This window comes from Mytilinidion resinicola, assembly GCF_010093595.1.
Source record: "Mytilinidion resinicola strain CBS 304.34 unplaced genomic scaffold BDZ99scaffold_6, whole genome shotgun sequence".
Taxonomy (NCBI): Eukaryota; Fungi; Ascomycota; class Dothideomycetes; order Mytilinidiales; family Mytilinidiaceae; genus Mytilinidion; species Mytilinidion resinicola.
In genome coordinates this window covers 1,196,641-1,212,459 of record NW_022985442.1, presented here as the reverse complement: position 1 = coordinate 1,212,459, position 15,819 = coordinate 1,196,641, and the positions used below count along the sequence as shown (strand labels likewise).

Below are 15,819 nucleotides of genomic sequence, written 5' to 3'. Positions count from 1 at the left end.
GTCGTTGGTTAGCTGTTTAGCATCTGATATAATGCCTACCTATCAACCAAATCATCCGAGTCTGAGTGTGACCCATTTACCACGTGCCTAGGAGCATTCATCCAATTTCTAACCAAGGCCCAAACCCCATCCCCGTAACGCTCGCCTGAGTCGTCGGATCCGGTCTTTCACACCCAATTGGATTTGAGCCGAGGCATGTGAGAGCGTCGACCGAAGTGAGACACAGACACGACCCTTGGACCACAAAGGCCGAGCGAGCTCCCCCAACATCAGACATACGACCAACTGCCAGCGCACTACGTACAACCACCACCTTGCTATCCTTCCATTTGCAACGCTTTCAAGATCGCCTATACACGCGTACAGGGTTCCTTCTTAACTTGAAAAGAGGTGTTATAGAGAAGATGGTTTCAGCGGGCGAGAAACCAGCGGCAGGGGCCGCGGAGGAGTACAATTACGAGTACTTCAATGTGTCATTCCCGCAGGAGTACGTGGCGCATGTGGAGATTAGCCGGCCGGAGAAGCTGAATGCGTTTGTTGAGAAGTGAGTAGAGAATCATCTCATCTTTTGCCACACGCTCAAAAGTCACGTGCTTCCGATCACCGTCTATCCTCTGCAATGATGATCTGTTGTTTGCCTTCGGGCTTAAGTCTCATTCTCGTCTACACTTTCGTCTCTGGATTCTTTGTCTGGGTTTCGTGTGCTTATGCGGAATCATCGCGTCCCAGTCATGCTAGGGAGAGACGCTTTATTCTATATCAACCTCTCTTAGTTTATATGCCATGGAGGTGGCATATATGGAGCCTATGAGAGTCATGTTCCAGTTGATAAAGATGGCTACATACTTCGAATGGGGACTACCAACTACCCTTCTTTCATAAGCTACGCTTCCCTACATACCTTCCAATATCTCTCCTTTCTTCGCAGTAGCCTTCATCAGAAAATCGTTCCCACAAGCTTTATATATGTCAAACCCCCTCCAGAACACCCCCTCTCCGCTCCCAACCTAACCCACACTCCCAGAATGTGGCTCAACATCTCCGCCATCTTCGCCCGCCTCTCCCACAACCCTTCGGTCCGCGCCATCCTCCTCACGGGCGCCGGCGAGCGCGCCTTCACCGCCGGCCTCGACGTCCAGGTCCGTACCGCTTCCTCCCCACTCCCCAACCCCCCTTAAAACCCAAACCTAACACCCCACCCACCCCCTAGGCCGCCTCCCAAGGCGGCTCCATCATCAACCCCCTCTCCCCGAGCCCGGACGTCGCGCGCAAAGCCAACACGCTCCGCCGCGACATCCTCGCCTTCCAGGCCTGCATCACGGCCCTCGAGCGCTGCGAGAAGCCCGTCATCGCCGTCCTGCACGGCATCTCGTACGGCCTCGCGCTCGACCTCTCCCTCGCGTGCGACGTCCGCCTCGCCGCCGCCAGCACCGCCTTCTCCGTCAAGGAAGTCGACATCGGGCTCGCGGCGGACATCGGCACGCTGTCGCGCCTGCCGAAAGCCGTCGGCAGCGCGAGCTGGGTCAAGGACGTGTGTCTGAGCGCCCGAGTGTTCGGGGCCGAGGAGGCGCTGCGGGTGGGCTTGGTGAGCGGCGTGTATAAGGATAAGGGCGCGGCGGTGGCGGCGGGCGCGGAGCTGGCGGCGGCGATTGCGAGCAAGAGCCCCGTCGCGACGGCGGGGACGAAGGAGTTGCTGAATTATTCGCGGGACCGCACGGTCGAGGAGGGGTTGCGGTATACGGCGGTGTGGAATATGGCCATGGTGCAGACGGGGGATGTCAAGGATGCCTTGTTGAGTGGGTTGAAGAAGACGAGGCCGGTGTTTGCGAAGTTGTAGGCGTGGGGATGGGGATGGAGGTTGAGGTGAGGGATGTATCTACGCATGTATTCACGAAGCGTGGCGATACGCTCAGGTGGTGTGAAGTAATACGTAGGTGATGTCGACATATGGTAACAAAAGTCACGGATCGAACCGCGTGAAACCTGGTTTGGTAGACGAGCCGTGGTCGTTTTGACGCAACGTGCCCCCTCGGTGTAGATAGACGATGGGCATATCAGTCACCAAAAGTAATGAATTCAACCGTGTGAAAATTAGATTGGGAGACAGCGCGTGGGTGGCAGTTCCTAGCGTACCAGACGGCGAATATCAAACCCAAGAAGATTCCCAAGGAGTCACGTACCATCGGCTCGACGATCACCACCTCGTTTCGTATCCTTACGTGATAGGTTAACTTCAGAGCTCCAGACATCGCCGGTCATCTCTGATCAAGTGGCGGAGCATGAGCAACTTCGATCTCACCGCAACCCTATACCCAAGTAATAGAAAATCAGCAACTCTAGACATCACAGGAATTTTGCACTAAGTGATGGATTGAATGAGTTTTTTATTTGCTCTGAGCGCCGCCTTAGTAGTGCTGTACCGGCAAACATAGGCAAGGACTGCTCGCCGTTCGAGCAGTCGCCCACCCCTTCATTCTCCTCATGGCACGTAACAGAAGATTTCAAAGCCCCCAAGTTCTCCAACCACCTAGTAGCCATCAAACCTATGCCCTCGCCATCACGCCCCAGCAGCGGATACGGTTGTCGGTGTATCCAGCAAACAGGGTCTGGCCATCAGCGCTCCAGGCCAAACTCACACACTCCGGCTCCCGGCTCTTCTTGCCAACCTCCATGTATTCGGGCTTCAGCTCGTCGACCTTGCTCTTCTTCTCGAGATCGAAGATGATGATGCTGGAGGAGGTGGCCGCGCACAGCCAGTAGCGGTTGGGAGAGAAGACGAGGGCGTGGATTTCGTCACCGGCGGTGAGCGAGTAAAGGTGCTTTGACTCGTTCAGGTCCCACAGCATGGTGGTTCCGTCCTTTCCACCGGAAGCGCAGAGAGAACCGTCGGGCGAGATGGTGACGGTGTTGATGTAGCCGGAGTGGCCAATGTGGTCGGTTTGGATGCGGCACGAGGCGAGTTCCCAGACCTATGCATATGCCGTCAGCTTCTGATTCAGTTTGCTAGTTTGAATATTGACGTGTGGTTTGAACAAGGTATCAGGGCAATGGTGAATGTTTGTCTCATGGCTCGAGAGCTCTGAAGTAGCAAATACTTTATTTATGCGTAGCATCATTTGAAGGCAGTTTTGTGTGTACGGAATAAGACATACCTTCACAATCTTATCCCAACCAGCGCTGACGATGACGGGGTTTTGGGGGTTCGGGCTGAACCGCACGCACGACACCCACTCGGTGTGGCCCTTGTCGGTGATGGTGAACTTGCAGTCTCCCAGGGTGTTCCATAGCTTGATGGTTCGGTCGCGGGAGCCGGAGACGATCTGACGGTTGTCGGCGGAGAAGGAGACGGAGAGGACATCGTTGGTGTGGCCAACGAATCGCCTAGTGGTGGCTCCAGTCGACAGTTCCCAGAGACGGAGGGTCTTGTCCCAGGAGGACGACAGAGCGTAGGCACCGTCAGAGGAGATGACCTGTACACTCAAACTATCAGCCTTTTTGCTCTAGCCAGCGCTACCAATATCCAATTGCTCCTCCGGGCTAACGTACGCAGTCGGAGACGATGTGCGAGTGACCGTGAAGGCTTCGCTTGGGGTAGCCGTATGAGGTCTCGTCGCGGGTCAGATTCCAGATGATGAGGGTCTTGTCTCGGCTTCCGGACAGGAGCATGTTCGGGCTAGCTGCCAGTCAGTCCATTGAAGCTATTGAAGCTCGTCGCGCTCGGATGGGAGCTGGTTTCGCACGTACTTTTCGAGCGAGGTCGCCAGCGAGGTGACCCAGCCGGTGTGGCCCTCAAGGGTGCCGCGGAGAACCAACTGCTCGGCCATGATGGAAGTCTGCTGCCTGACGCTGTGGAGGAGGAATTAGAGAGCACTTGGTGGAGTCGTGGGCGGCAGAGTTGGCTCTCGAGAAAATCAATCGCAGGTCAACTTCCCGGCTGTGCGCGCTAAGCGAGAACTAGATCATCCGTCACGTGACTCTAAATTCATCCTCTTTTTCCTCCGTCCATCAGCTGGGCAGCACTGCAAAAGAGGAACAACTCGCCATGACAGTAGAGCGTACCCTTGTCATCTGTCTAATATTGTTATGCTGCGCCAAGCTATCATTTCGTTGCCGTCCTTATGCCGCCCTGAAAAATTCCTTGTTTACCTACTCAACGCCTCATCGATCTTTGCACACATTTCTACGTGGTGAGAATCAGGAAGACGAGAAGCTTGTTTAGGAACTGTATTGGGAGGACGGCACAAAGCTTAGCTATATATACCCGGTTGAGGTGGCTGGCGAAGAGGGGCTGGCCCAACCACCCGCATTTCAACATATCTCCATGGTAGAAGAGTGTATGCACGAACCTATGCATGGGTGCTGTGTCAAGCTTTTCTTGCCAGAAAGGAAGTATCTTTCCATATTCCTCAATTAGCACGCGATCATATTCTCTCGCCAGGGTTCATTTGAGCATGACCAAAAATTTATCAGAGAGTGGTTCCTGCACCACGTTCACCTTAAGTTCGCGACTGAACAGTACTTCTCTGTAGAATTTCTGGCATTCGGACCCGTATCTGATGGTGTACACAACGCTCGATTGTTGCGAGCCTCGACCATCAGATACTTCGAGCTGTATGTTACGTCTTGTGAAGCAGACCCTGGGTCCGCCTTTAGTGGCTTAGGACTGGTCTTCGGGCGCTACAGTCTAGATCTTTATCATGAAGTGGCTGTTAACTAGATCCTTAGCTTCACAATGTAGCACATACTCGGATTGAGTTGCAAAGCTTCATCAAGGCAAGCACGGAGAGAAAGTGGGACCAGATCCTCAAAGATCACCGCAAAGGGGTCCATCATGCATCGATACGGACGCTATCTCCGCCGCTCCGAGGAGATTGCTTCTATCGCGGTGTTCATGCAGAAAACTGCGTTTCTTCCTGGGGGTAACATTCTATTCTGAGGATTGAATGGGGTGAGGTGCTGGCCTGTCGAAAGGGGTATCTATGATGTGGCAAGGGTATTGTTTCATCGGATGCGCGGAGGGTGGTGTTTTGTCGTTTCAAACGCTACCAGGTACACATCTTCTATTAAGGAGGCTTCAAGTATCTACTTTGATGGGCCATAAGCCTAGACACGGATACACCACTGTTTGAGTGCTATTTTTGGAAGTTAGACGTCACTATCAGACTATTAGAAGCAGCTAGTCAAAGAGTAGCTTAGAATCCGCAGTAGGAGCTTCGGCATCGCGTTTGGATTCTGAACCCCTATGCAAGCACTCCAAGCAGTGACAAACGAGTGAGTCATCCAATAGAACACCACAGGGCTCAATTCGGGCCAATACACTTTGTGCAACTTGAGTAATTTGAAGTAAGGTACGAGGAAAGAGAAAATGTCAACGAAAAGGTAATAACGGTGCGTGGCCTTCGCAAGGTACTGCGCCTGTTTCGTGCTGAAGCTGAAAGGGGGGTTTTCAAGTGCAGACGAAACCTTGGAAAGCTTCTCCGGACCTCACATGCAGTAATGGAAGAATATGATAGGCATATAGACATGAATAGATAGTGTACTATTTTGAGCAGTCGCCATGCTCATTGATCGCCTACGGCTCGTCCCGCCCAATCGCGTCGGCGACAACGTCATCAGGCATCCTATGCTAGGTGGTAAACTTCACGCCGTCCAATTCTCCAGGCCAACCGCATCCTCCTTCGACGACGCAGGTTCTTTACATAGACGTTTTCTCAGCAACTCCAGCTTCCAACGTCCGCCAAGAACGCTTACTAAAGACACGCGAAGCTGTCGCTGATGGTCAACAGGATGGCCTTGCAGGGGCTGCAGCCTCACCAAGTCTCGAAATAGCATCCGGGAGTGTTTTCTACCCCGGATTCTCGACGGCGGCGGGAATACCGGTGAGTAGAAATAACCTCTGATGCTTACGTTGCGCAAATGCTGTTGTTTGACACGTCAGCACGTGCTGGAGATCACGGAAGTGTCAGAAGTCACTGAAGCCTCGATATGGCGGCTCAACGCGCTCCTGCACAGCGAATCCGGGACGTCCAGCCACGAACACGCTGCCCGGCACACATCGGTTCGGATGGCCACTCGATGCACGATCGGCTCATGCGACCGGGACATTGCAGTACAGCGCAGGCTGCCCGTCCAGCAAGCAGGCCGCCTCATTCGCGGCCTGTGACGGCTGATGCTCAATCTGAAGCATAGCCGGCTTCAGGTTGCGATACGAGGGCAGGAACAGCCTACAGCGGCGCAGTGCTCGAGGCAGCAGGACGAGGAGGCTCTTTTCAAGGTTGGGTCTCCCGAGCTGAAGGCCCTCGGGCGCGTTCTCTTCGCCAGCGCCGGGCGAGCAGAAAACGACGTGTTTGCTGCTTAGTGCCGTTTCAGACTGTGGCCCTGGGCAGACGAGCGCAAGAGGGCCGCGGACCGTCGCCGTGTGCCTCGGCGGGCTGGGCGCCATGCAGAGTGTGGAGGCAGCGAGCAGAGCGGACGGCGCGCGATTCGGAGGTTTTCAGATCGCGGTGAAGAGCATCGCGGAAATCATGACGCCCTAATTATACCCCTTTTCGCAGCAGGATCGGCTTAGTCGAGGGCGCCCCAGCATGCCGGCAACACACAGCCCTAAGCACGGAACACGCCAAGCAGCCCCGTGGGCCAGGGATGCGCAGCGAGGTGGACGAAACGAGATCCTCTCAAAACACCCACGATCCGCCCCAGCTCCCGGGCATCGACCACCACGCGTGGGCCCCGAAGGTTTGAAGCCAGCCCGCTCTGCTATCACGCCTCGAGCCCGCACGCAGCGCTCAGGCCTGCTCAAAACCACCTGCTCGCCCAGCTGCCGACCGCACCGCACTCGACACCTCGTCCGCGCCCTCGCAGCGAGTAATACAATAAAGGGGGCCCGTTCGCAACAATCTTCCGGAATGCCCACCGCCTCGACGCGCCGCCCACGATGAACATGGACCGCGACCAGCCTCAATTCTTCGCCCATCCTGCCTCACAGCCGCTCCAAAACGCCTCCCGCTCCGTCCGCAGTCTTCACAGCTCCACGCCCTTCTCCGAGCCCGAGGGCGCTTCGCCCTCGCCTCACCCAAACCAGGCTCGCGTTACCAACGATGTCTTGCAATGCATACACGGATTGAAACATCTGGACGACCAGCAGATATTGGATCTGTTGCGGGTCGCTCGTGGTCCTGGTACGCATTGCGCCGGCCCGTCTCTGAGACTGATTACTAACGCTAACAACATACAGATCGATTCTCAATCTCGACAATCGACAGTCGCGCGTCATCCTACCTCAGCATCCCGTCCAGAGCACCCAGCATATTCTCGAACCCGAGAGACTCGGTCAGCACCACTGATACGCGATGGAGCTGCTATACCGCAGCGTCTCGCATGTCGCAAGCGCCCAGTGTCACGACGGCTAAGAAGTTCGGTTGCACATTTTGTGACAAGACGTTGAAGACGAAGGCCTACTGGAAGTCACACGAAGAGGAGTTCCACGAACAAGCACAGAGGTGGAAGTGCCCTGACTGCGACCAATGGTTCAACGCCGGAAAGCGCTTTCGCGAGCACCACTACAAGTGCCATGCTTGCGAGAAGTGTGAACAGAGCAAGGACGTAGGACCTGGACACCCGCGCAAGCCGTCGATGTGTGTGAAGAAAGCAATGCATCCAATGCACAACAAAGACGCCTGGGGCTGTGGCTTCTGTGCGAAGCTTCTTGCATCGTGGGAGGAGAGGTGCGACCATATTGCCCAGCACTTCGAAGACGGCGCAGCCAAGTCGGACTGGAAGTTCACGAATGTCATTACCGCCTTGCTCCAACAATCGAGAATCTCGGTGGCGTGGAACAACTATCTCGCGACTAAGCATGGGGACAGCTCCCATTGGCCACATTTCTCGTGGGATCCTAAGAAGACGGCTAGCTTCACCAAGTACAATCGTCTAAGATTCTCATTAGAAGACAGCTGGGACTCGCGTGCGTTTGACGTCGACAACCTTATCCAACAGGTCTACGAACTAGGAGCGGTTGAGTCGAAAGAGCAGAAGACCGAGTCCATGGAAGTCGACGTTGTTGAGGCGAAGATTGTTCCTTCCAATGACATGGAGATGGAAATGGAAATCCCCGTGGAGCATGAGTACCGAGGACCTCCTCAAATGGAACCTCCACAATATCAGCAGCCTCACTGGGAAGCGCCCTCTCAAGAGACTTTGAAACCCAACGCGAGCCAGGTGACCCTACCCACAACGACTTACATCGACAATACCTTTTCACAACCTCTATCTGTGGACTTCGGCCAGAGCCAATTGTTCGACAGCAGCTTCTTCAACGACCCCGGAATCCAGACGTTTGATCATATTGGGTCTTTCATGGACTACTCCGCGAACGAGCCACCACCCGTGAACCAATTGGACCCGACTATGGGGTATTCAAAAGCAATGTCATCGCCATACACCGCGCCCTCTACGCCAGCACCTCCACCTCCTGTTCCCACGCCTCAATCCCACCGTGCTCGATTAGTCTCGATCGCGAGCAGGCGGGTGCCAGTGCCTCAACCTCAGCAACCTCCACCGCCACCACCGAAAGATAGGGTCCCTTCCCAGATGGGGGCTTCTCACGCTTCTCACATGAGTACCTCTCAGATGGGCATTCGAAGGCAACCGGATAATCCATCGCGGCATGCCATTCTTCCATCTACGTCTTGGGCAAATGAAGAACAGTGGGGTTGAAGACACATAGTGTTACAAGACATCAGGTTCATGATTAACACGGCCTTCCAATATATCGCTCGGTTATGAGGCTCTGCACTCTGTTGAATAATCTACCATCAAGCAAGAGGGGGAATGAGGCTACCGCCGCATGGTCACTAGCGACAGCATTCCCGGCACCCTGTAAACCGGCTGGCTCCGATGTTACAGCTCTGCTCATCGTTACGCTCAATGGACGCCATGGTTCAAAGCAGCAAGACCAGCACGTCGCGCCCGGGTTGTGCTCCGTCACGCCCGGGTTGTGCTCCGTCACGAGGGCATCACCCTTAGCACTTCCGGCTCTGTGTCAAGACAGATCCCAAAATTCAATAATTTTTCATTCAAGGGTATTAATACTTGGCCGTCACCATTTTCGAGCTTTTCCTATATTCTCACGCATTTCGTATGGTTTGAGCGAACACCACCGCTCCCATTTGTACCTAATATACCCGGGATGAAGCCGCGCTCAATCCCCGACGAGAAAAGCACTTAGCTTGACGATTTGTGTCATAGATAAAAGAATAGATGAAGATCATCGGTACATTGAATAAGGCTTGCTCGGTTCACTGACAGATGCTGGACTGGATTAGCACTTGCGATATTACTAGATCATGAAAGGGCCGCGTTGACAGTGGCATTAAATTGCAACCGCTCCCGAATTGCAATGTAGCTATCGTCACTTGAACAGTCCACCTATCGACGGATGGCGCCCCTGGCCTGTGCGAAAGGGTATGCAGACTATGTAAAGAACCTTGGGGCCTAAATCAGACCAGTGCCGATCTAGTCGCTAAGGGGGTATACTGCTCGCACATGAATACAAATCTACCCTTAGTTGTGTACATTTTGACAGCCCACCTAGAGACGGATGGCCCCCCTAGACTATGCGAGAAGATTCGCCAACGATGTAAAGAACCAGAGGGCCCATATTAGGTCGGTGTTAATTGAATAACTAGTGGTTATATTTATTATGGCATGGCACGTAATGAGTGACGATACCCTTGGACTGATTGACTATGATGCTCCCACGATGTAAAAGCTGCATCGCTTGATCCGTAATGGTGGGCTCGAGTGATTTAGCAGACCATCGAACGAGTGCATCACCTTCGAGCCGCTTAAAGAAGACTTCCGCATGATGCTAAAGCTCCGAGGATCCATATCATCTTCCAGTTTCATAGCGTACGTAAGGGGTGATGGTGCCCCTGAAGTTTCGGATCGAATTACTTCCACAGTGTAAACGATTGATGAGCCTAGATGAGACTATGTTACTTAGACTTTTTGCTAAGCCACGTAAAGAGTTTGACCCCCTTTTGACGGTTTGAAACCCCGTGGTCTCGATGTAAAGTACTGGCGGAGCTAAAGCAGAACGACGCTCGACCGAGAAGATTCCCCGATTTAAAAGACGGGGAAGCTCTGCAAAGATACCGTTATCCAAGCTTTCTGTGGAATATGTGATGGCTTGAGATACTTCCGAATAGCTTGAAAATCTGCGTTCTTGTTGTCAAGAGTGGGAGTAGCTTAACTATAAACTCGTTCGACCTAAACACTTCCTTGATGTGAAGGAGTTACGAGTTGAAATCAAATCACCGTGTGCAGACCTTATGGCAGGCTATAGGAGGAGTGAAGACACATCTCGGAAGCTCGAAAATCTGTGCTCATGATGTAAATAACCACAGTAGCTATACTAGACCGGCCATCGACCGAGATGATCCCATACTGTGAAGGATAAGAAGATTCAAAGGAAACTGAGTTGTTCAGGTCCTTGATAGCCCAAACAAAGATTGAAGATACCCCTGGGCGATTGGACGAAAAGATACTACGATGTAAAGTACTGGAGCTATGAGATTGAAAGACAGGAATGATGAAAAGACTGAAGCCCTGATACGAAAATCATGAATTGAACTCGATGATACGCTACTGAAGGACTTCCAAATTGGTTGCTTGGGACGCTTCATTTTGTCAAATCTCCTAGCAGCTATGTCAGAACGTGTCATTACTTCTCTCTGATACCTGATTGACGTGACTGATTCGTCGGCGTTTTCTATCCTTTCTTCTTCACCGACTTATCACTGCGCTTCCTTAAGGCCAATCGCCCCCTCCTCATCATACACAATCTCTCTCGCCTTCACACACCTCAAATGATTGATCCCGCCGCTCAAACTCGCATCCTGATAAAACAACCACCACTTCCTCTCAAACTCCACAACCGAATGATGCGTCGTCCGCCCCACCACCGGCTCTAGTATCGTGCCCCGATACATAAATGGTCCTAACGGACTCTTCCCCGTCGCATAAACCAGCAGATGCGTATCCCCCATCGAGTACGAGAAACAATAAATCCCCTTGAACTTAAGCATCCAACTCGCCTCAAAGAACCGCATCTCATGAATCACCCGCAGGAACCGGCGAGCCATCCGGCAGCCGAATCTCCACCTCTCTCACCCCCATCCCCATCAAACGTCAACAGGAGCTCGCTCAGCTTCGCAACTCTTGGTTTCAAGGCTGCCCCCCCCCTTCACGCCTTCTCCGCCTCACGTCTTCTCCAACTCCTCAAATCGCACTCTCAACCCCATCGGCGCTAAAAGCCCTGCAGGGGTAAACTTTACCGTTGCTCCGTCTTCCAAGCTCAACTTACTTCTTCTTAAGCACTCCACAACTGCAACTCTCAGCTCCACCATCGCAACCCCCTGTCCCAAACACGCACGCCGCCCTCCATGGAATGGCACAAACTTCCCCCTCGCCGTCCACTTCCGCATATTGGCATGCATCTCCTCCGCACTTACTCCCCACCGCTCCGGCCTGAACACTGCCGCATCCTCGCCCCACGCAGCTGTATCCCTATGAGCGCCTGTGGCTGTCCATCCGACGTACGTATCCTTCGGGATTTGAATATTAGAGGGACCGAGAGTCGTGGAGGTAGTCGTACACCGATTCAGCAGCTGTGGGATGGGCGGGTACAGGCGGAGCGTTTCGAGGAGGAATGAGGTCAGTGTTGGACTCGCTTTCATATTCGCGATATCGATGGCTGCGTCGGGGGATGGAAAAGAAAACTCGGCACGTAGGGAGGTTTGCAAGGCGGGCTGGGCGGCGAGGAGGTAGAGGCAGGTGTTGAGGCCTTGCTGGACGTTTTCATGGCCGGCGATGAAGGTGATTTTGAGGTTGTCGCCTGTGCTACATGTTAGATATGGGTTGAGAGAAGAAAGGTCGTGGATGAGAGAAGGGGGCATACGGAATTGCTGCTCCGTCCATGTCCCGTCTGCTCTGGCACGCTTCATGAGGGAAATGAGTCGATCGTCGTCTTCTGGGAAGTCTTTGGTCTGCTCAAGTACGGTGGTGACGAGCTCGTTTTCGAATTCGTGGACGAGCACTCTGGCTTTTTGTCGAGATTCGATAGGGAATTTGTCGAGGAAAGGAGCGACGAGGTAAAGCGGTTTGAAGATCTGGGCTTTGAGTTGGGAGTGGATGGTGTGGATGGGGGGGGTGTCTGAGTCGAGTGTCTGATATCAATGTTAGCATGATGTCTGTTCATCAGTCGAATATGGAGGGAAATACTTTAAAATCTGTCCCTAGCACCGTCTCCCCCAGGGTCTGCATCGCAAACCTCTGAATAAACGGATTAACCATCACCCCCTTCCCAACTGGTAGCTTCCTCTGCGCTTCTATCATCAATCCCACCAACTTTCCCGCATTCTTCTGTATCCCCTTGAAGTCGAAATCCTGTCTCTGCAAGCCCGGCTGCATTACCGTCCGATAGCTCTTCCAGGTCTCGCCATGCGCTGAAATCACGTTATCACCCGTAAATGCCGCAAGCACACTATACGGTATCTTCTTTTGGTTTCCACTCTTAGCATAGACGTCTTCATGTTTCAGCACTTCAGATAGAAGCTCAGGCCGTTGCACAAGGATATTCCAGCGGCCGCCGAAAAAGTAGATGACGGCGCCGTGGACGGCGATGGAGGGTTTGATGTACTGGGCGTAGATCTCAAGTTGATCGAGGTTGGTAAAGAAGCCGAGGAGGGACACCCAGATGGGGATGGTGGGGATATTGCGGGGGAAGTTTGAGGGTGGTGAGAGGGCGCGGTGGAGGAGAAGGGCGAGGGCGATGAGGATGCCGGCTATGACGAGGAGAGCCATGGTGGAGAGGAGGACCGAATCTGATTATGAAAGAAATGACGGAAATTGAACGAAAGAGAAACGAAGAACTCGTGTGTAGAAATAGACACGACGGAAAAATGGAACTGAGCACGTTGATATACTGATAAGGACTTGGGCTCGTGAAGTATCACCGGAGACTCCACCAGCCTCATCCAGCAACTCCCTGCAAGCGACATGACTACGGCGTCAGTCATGTACAGCACAGCTTGCTTCAGCCCTCGGCGTAGTGGAGTGCAGAGTCCAGCTCCCACGTCGCCAAGTAGTAAGCGGTGAGCTTGGGCGTTTGCGCTCACACATCCAGCTGACGTTGCGTTGCATAGGGCAGTGCTGGGGTGTCTGTATGCCAAGAGCGCCCGCGGCCTTGACCGTTCGATAGTAAGCTGTGGCTGAAAAGCCACCTCCTGCGCAGGGTGTGTGATGCTTTTTGCATCGAGCGGTCTCGCCGAGGGTGCTATCGAGGCAGGAAGCGAGGGGCTTGGGAGGCTTGGTGGTAATTCTTTAAGGAGCTTTACCTCATTTCTGAGTAATAATAATTGAAATGAAGTGAATGTGCGATGATAAATTAATATGATTTGCTCGCTAATCATGGCAATTCGAGAGTATATATATAAATCATGGTTACAGTGAACCCCCTTAGAACGCCGACTATGCAGATCGCTAAAATCAAGGCTCTATTTCGGACACCATCTTGTTCGCTCTCACCTTTGCATCGTCGACGGCGCCAGACTGACCGCTGATACTCCAACAGCTCCTGCACCCATACTCGGCGCCGCTTTGGCCTTCTCCGCCGCCATTTCGTCCTCTATATTCTTCCTCCAGCCCGGCCCGTACCAAATAAGGACAATCACAATCAGAATACAGCTCATATCTAGAGCTGCTAGGCCGCGAAACGTCCATCCAATACCAATCTTCGTCACAATAGGGTCGATGACGAGCGAGGCCAAGGACGCGGCTGGATTGCGGAAGAGGCTGGCAATAGCGACGAGGGTGGCGGCTTGCCCTGGCTTAGCTAATGTCATGTATGTAGTGTTCGTCGCGAAGACCCAGCTCATGCTGAAGCCGACCACGGCCGTCGCCGTTAGCACGACGGCGGGGTGGAACGCAAAGTAGCAGGACCAGCCATAGAGCTCGATGCCGACCGGGAAAAGTACCACGCCAAAGAGCTGTGACTTGATGCGGTTCTCTGGTGCCACTTTCCCATCAGGGCTCGCGCGTTGGGCACGGGTGTGGTCCCAGTCAGAATAGCGGCCGCTGAGAAGTGATCCGGCTATCATTGAAACGCCAATGGGGATGTATGCGACGCCGATCGCGGTTTCGGAGAAGTGGTATTCGTACCTAAGACGGGTGGGGAGAGTGACCGCGACGCAGTAATAAGAGCCGAAGAGGATTGCTACGTTGACAGAGACAAGCACGATCGGGGGGTATTTGAGCAGCTTGAAGACATTCATCGCGCTGGGACGCTTCATGATTATAGTTCCTGGCTTGATAGGAGCGCGGGCATGGAAATTGGGGAATGCGACCCAGGGTTTGTCGGCGTGAATGGCTGAGTTCCCAACTTTTGCTCGCAGTGTTTCGGGGAGGCAGAAGAGCATCCAGACCCAAATTGCGGCACCTAGAATGGCGAGAAAGCCAAATATCCATCTCCATGAGGTGCCACCTATAATAGCTCCCCCGATGACTGGGCCGAGAACAGGTCCGAGTTGGGGACCGAGCATGAAACTACTTGTGTTAGTCACTTGCACCTGTGGTACTGTCGTAGATAGTGGCACCAACATTGAGATAGCTCCTGCTCGGATTTTTGGCTCGTACATGTCTGCAATGGTGCCTGCCCCTAGACTGGCGACGCTTGATGCGCCGGTGGCTTGCAAAATACGTAAGAAGAAGAGGGCGCCATAGTTGGCAGGAATAAAAATCAGAATGGCATTGGCAAGCACGAATATCAGAAACGATATGGTGTACAGCGGCTTGCGGCCCATGAAGTCTGCACATGCCCCCCAAAAGAGAGGCTAGCAGAGATTAGCTGTCTGAGTAATGGGATAGAAGCAAAAATAGGCGATTACATACTGCGATAGCAAAGACTAGCATGAAGATGGAGACTGTGGCGTTGATGGCCACACGACTAACGCGGAAGTCTACGGAGAGCTGAGGCAAAGCTGGAAGGTAGATGTTTCCGGCCACCGGAGCTAGGAAGGCAGCGGCAGTAATAATGGCAAGGAGAAATTTGCGGCGGCCATCAGAGAACGCTGTATATGGTGGCTTCTGGGGTTTCAGCAAAGGAGCTTCAGTCTCGCTTCGAGGGAGCAGGAGAGAAGAGTCAGAGAAGTCGCGAGCTGGTGTGGGGCCATTTGTTTCAGTCTGCGAAAGCAGAGAGAATGAGGAAGAGTTGCGGTGATGTCCAATAGCAGGCTCAGCTGCAGGGACTGAAGAGTAGTTGGAATAATGGCCATGATAGCCCGGGGAGGATGGCTCGTGACCAATGGTGATGGTCGGAACTTTCTGCAGAGGGTAGATTGGCTGCAGCGGAACCGAGGAGGGAGTTGCCATGGTGGAGTGATGGAACACGGAGCAGAGAGAGAGGAGAGACACAAGAGGGGAAGGGCGATAAGGCGGGTAGACGGCGTATACCTTTCAAACAGAACTCAGACTGCCCTATTGCGGCACCATCGCCTCGACCCGTAGCATCTCTCAGCCCCACGCGGCGGCCAGTCCATGCAGCGCATGGGATCAATGGCTGGGCGTCTTGGACTTATCTCAGGCGGGCTTGGGAGTCGACATTGCGGTGAGCATCGTGAGACGGCCGCTTGCAGACTGCGGGGTCAGGGCAAGCACAGCCGTATCGTGGGCTGTGGAATGCATCTTGGTATGGAAATTAGCTTTAGAGTATGCGTGCATGGCTGGTCTGGAAAACTCGGAGCGTGCGCCGGGGGAGCCAAG

General features: G+C 53.5%; 6 protein-coding genes across 6 annotated transcripts; 2 read left to right on the top strand and 4 right to left on the bottom strand.

The window, feature by feature from the left end:
• Positions 1 to 65: 65 nt before the first annotated feature.
• On the top strand, positions 66 to 1,941 carry BDZ99DRAFT_266559 (delta-delta-dienoyl-CoA isomeras-like protein). Its single transcript, XM_033713854.1, has 3 exons — positions 66 to 544; positions 1,025 to 1,139; positions 1,211 to 1,941. The coding sequence occupies exons 1-3, from the start codon at positions 405 to 407 to the stop codon at positions 1,835 to 1,837; spliced, it is 882 nt and encodes a 293-aa protein (XP_033579406.1). The 5' UTR covers positions 66 to 404; the 3' UTR covers positions 1,838 to 1,941.
• Positions 1,942 to 2,245: 304 nt separating this feature from the next.
• On the bottom strand, positions 2,246 to 3,933 carry BDZ99DRAFT_266526 (WD40 repeat-like protein). The gene is made up of 4 exons (XM_033713853.1): positions 3,745 to 3,933; positions 3,547 to 3,673; positions 3,153 to 3,470; positions 2,246 to 2,969 (listed from the first exon to the last, which is right to left on the bottom strand). The coding sequence occupies exons 1-4, from the start codon at positions 3,822 to 3,824 to the stop codon at positions 2,544 to 2,546; spliced, it is 951 nt and encodes a 316-aa protein (XP_033579405.1). The 5' UTR covers positions 3,825 to 3,933; the 3' UTR covers positions 2,246 to 2,543.
• A 3,001-nt stretch (positions 3,934 to 6,934) lies between these two features.
• On the top strand, positions 6,935 to 8,715 carry BDZ99DRAFT_518280 (uncharacterized protein; the record flags this gene model as incomplete). The annotated part of the gene is made up of 2 exons (XM_033725275.1): positions 6,935 to 7,178; positions 7,235 to 8,715. The coding sequence occupies 2 exons, from the start codon at positions 6,935 to 6,937 to the stop codon at positions 8,713 to 8,715; spliced, it is 1,725 nt and encodes a 574-aa protein (XP_033579404.1).
• A 2,081-nt stretch (positions 8,716 to 10,796) lies between these two features.
• On the bottom strand, positions 10,797 to 11,111 carry BDZ99DRAFT_486980 (putative xylosidase/arabinosidase; the record flags this gene model as incomplete). Its single annotated transcript, XM_033722810.1, has 1 exon — positions 10,797 to 11,111. The coding sequence occupies one exon, from the start codon at positions 11,109 to 11,111 to the stop codon at positions 10,797 to 10,799; it is 315 nt and encodes a 104-aa protein (XP_033579403.1).
• Positions 10,993 to 13,135, bottom strand: BDZ99DRAFT_266505 (putative sporulation-specific N-formyltyrosine oxidase Dit2). The gene is made up of 3 exons (XM_033713852.1): positions 12,283 to 13,135; positions 11,960 to 12,227; positions 10,993 to 11,896 (listed from the first exon to the last, which is right to left on the bottom strand). Exons 1-3 carry the CDS (start codon positions 12,862 to 12,864, stop codon positions 11,262 to 11,264), a joined length of 1,485 nt encoding a protein of 494 aa, XP_033579402.1. The 5' UTR covers positions 12,865 to 13,135; the 3' UTR covers positions 10,993 to 11,261.
• Positions 13,136 to 13,436: 301 nt separating this feature from the next.
• On the bottom strand, positions 13,437 to 15,429 carry BDZ99DRAFT_507696 (dityrosine transporter A; the record flags this gene model as incomplete). The annotated part of the gene is made up of 5 exons (XM_033724268.1): positions 13,437 to 13,753; positions 13,790 to 14,604; positions 14,659 to 14,891; positions 14,950 to 15,141; positions 15,307 to 15,429. The coding sequence occupies 5 exons, from the start codon at positions 15,427 to 15,429 to the stop codon at positions 13,584 to 13,586; spliced, it is 1,533 nt and encodes a 510-aa protein (XP_033579401.1). The 3' UTR covers positions 13,437 to 13,583.
• Between the last annotated feature and the right edge of the window lie 390 nt (positions 15,430 to 15,819).

Coding starts and splice junctions, on each gene's coding strand:
- BDZ99DRAFT_266526 (XM_033713853.1), bottom strand. CDS start 3,824: ATGGCCGAGCAGTTGGTTCTCCGCGGCACCCTTGAGGGCCACACCGGC. Junction 3,674..3,744: donor CTGGCGACCTCGCTCGAAAA/GTACGTGCGAAA, acceptor ACTGGCAGCTAG/CCCGAACATGCTCCTGTCCG. Junction 2,970..3,152: donor GTTGGGATAAGATTGTGAAG/GTATGTCTTATT, acceptor GCATATGCATAG/GTCTGGGAACTCGCCTCGTG.
- BDZ99DRAFT_266505 (XM_033713852.1), bottom strand. CDS start 12,864: ATGGCTCTCCTCGTCATAGCCGGCATCCTCATCGCCCTCGCCCTTCTC. Junction 12,228..12,282: donor TGCTAGGGACAGATTTTAAA/GTATTTCCCTCC, acceptor CATTGATATCAG/ACACTCGACTCAGACACCCC. Junction 11,897..11,959: donor ATGGACGGAGCAGCAATTCC/GTATGCCCCCTT, acceptor CATGTAGCACAG/GCGACAACCTCAAAATCACC.
- BDZ99DRAFT_266559 (XM_033713854.1), top strand. CDS start 405: ATGGTTTCAGCGGGCGAGAAACCAGCGGCAGGGGCCGCGGAGGAGTAC. Junction 545..1,024: donor CTGAATGCGTTTGTTGAGAA/GTGAGTAGAGAA, acceptor CCACACTCCCAG/AATGTGGCTCAACATCTCCG. Junction 1,140..1,210: donor CCGCCGGCCTCGACGTCCAG/GTCCGTACCGCT, acceptor CCCACCCCCTAG/GCCGCCTCCCAAGGCGGCTC.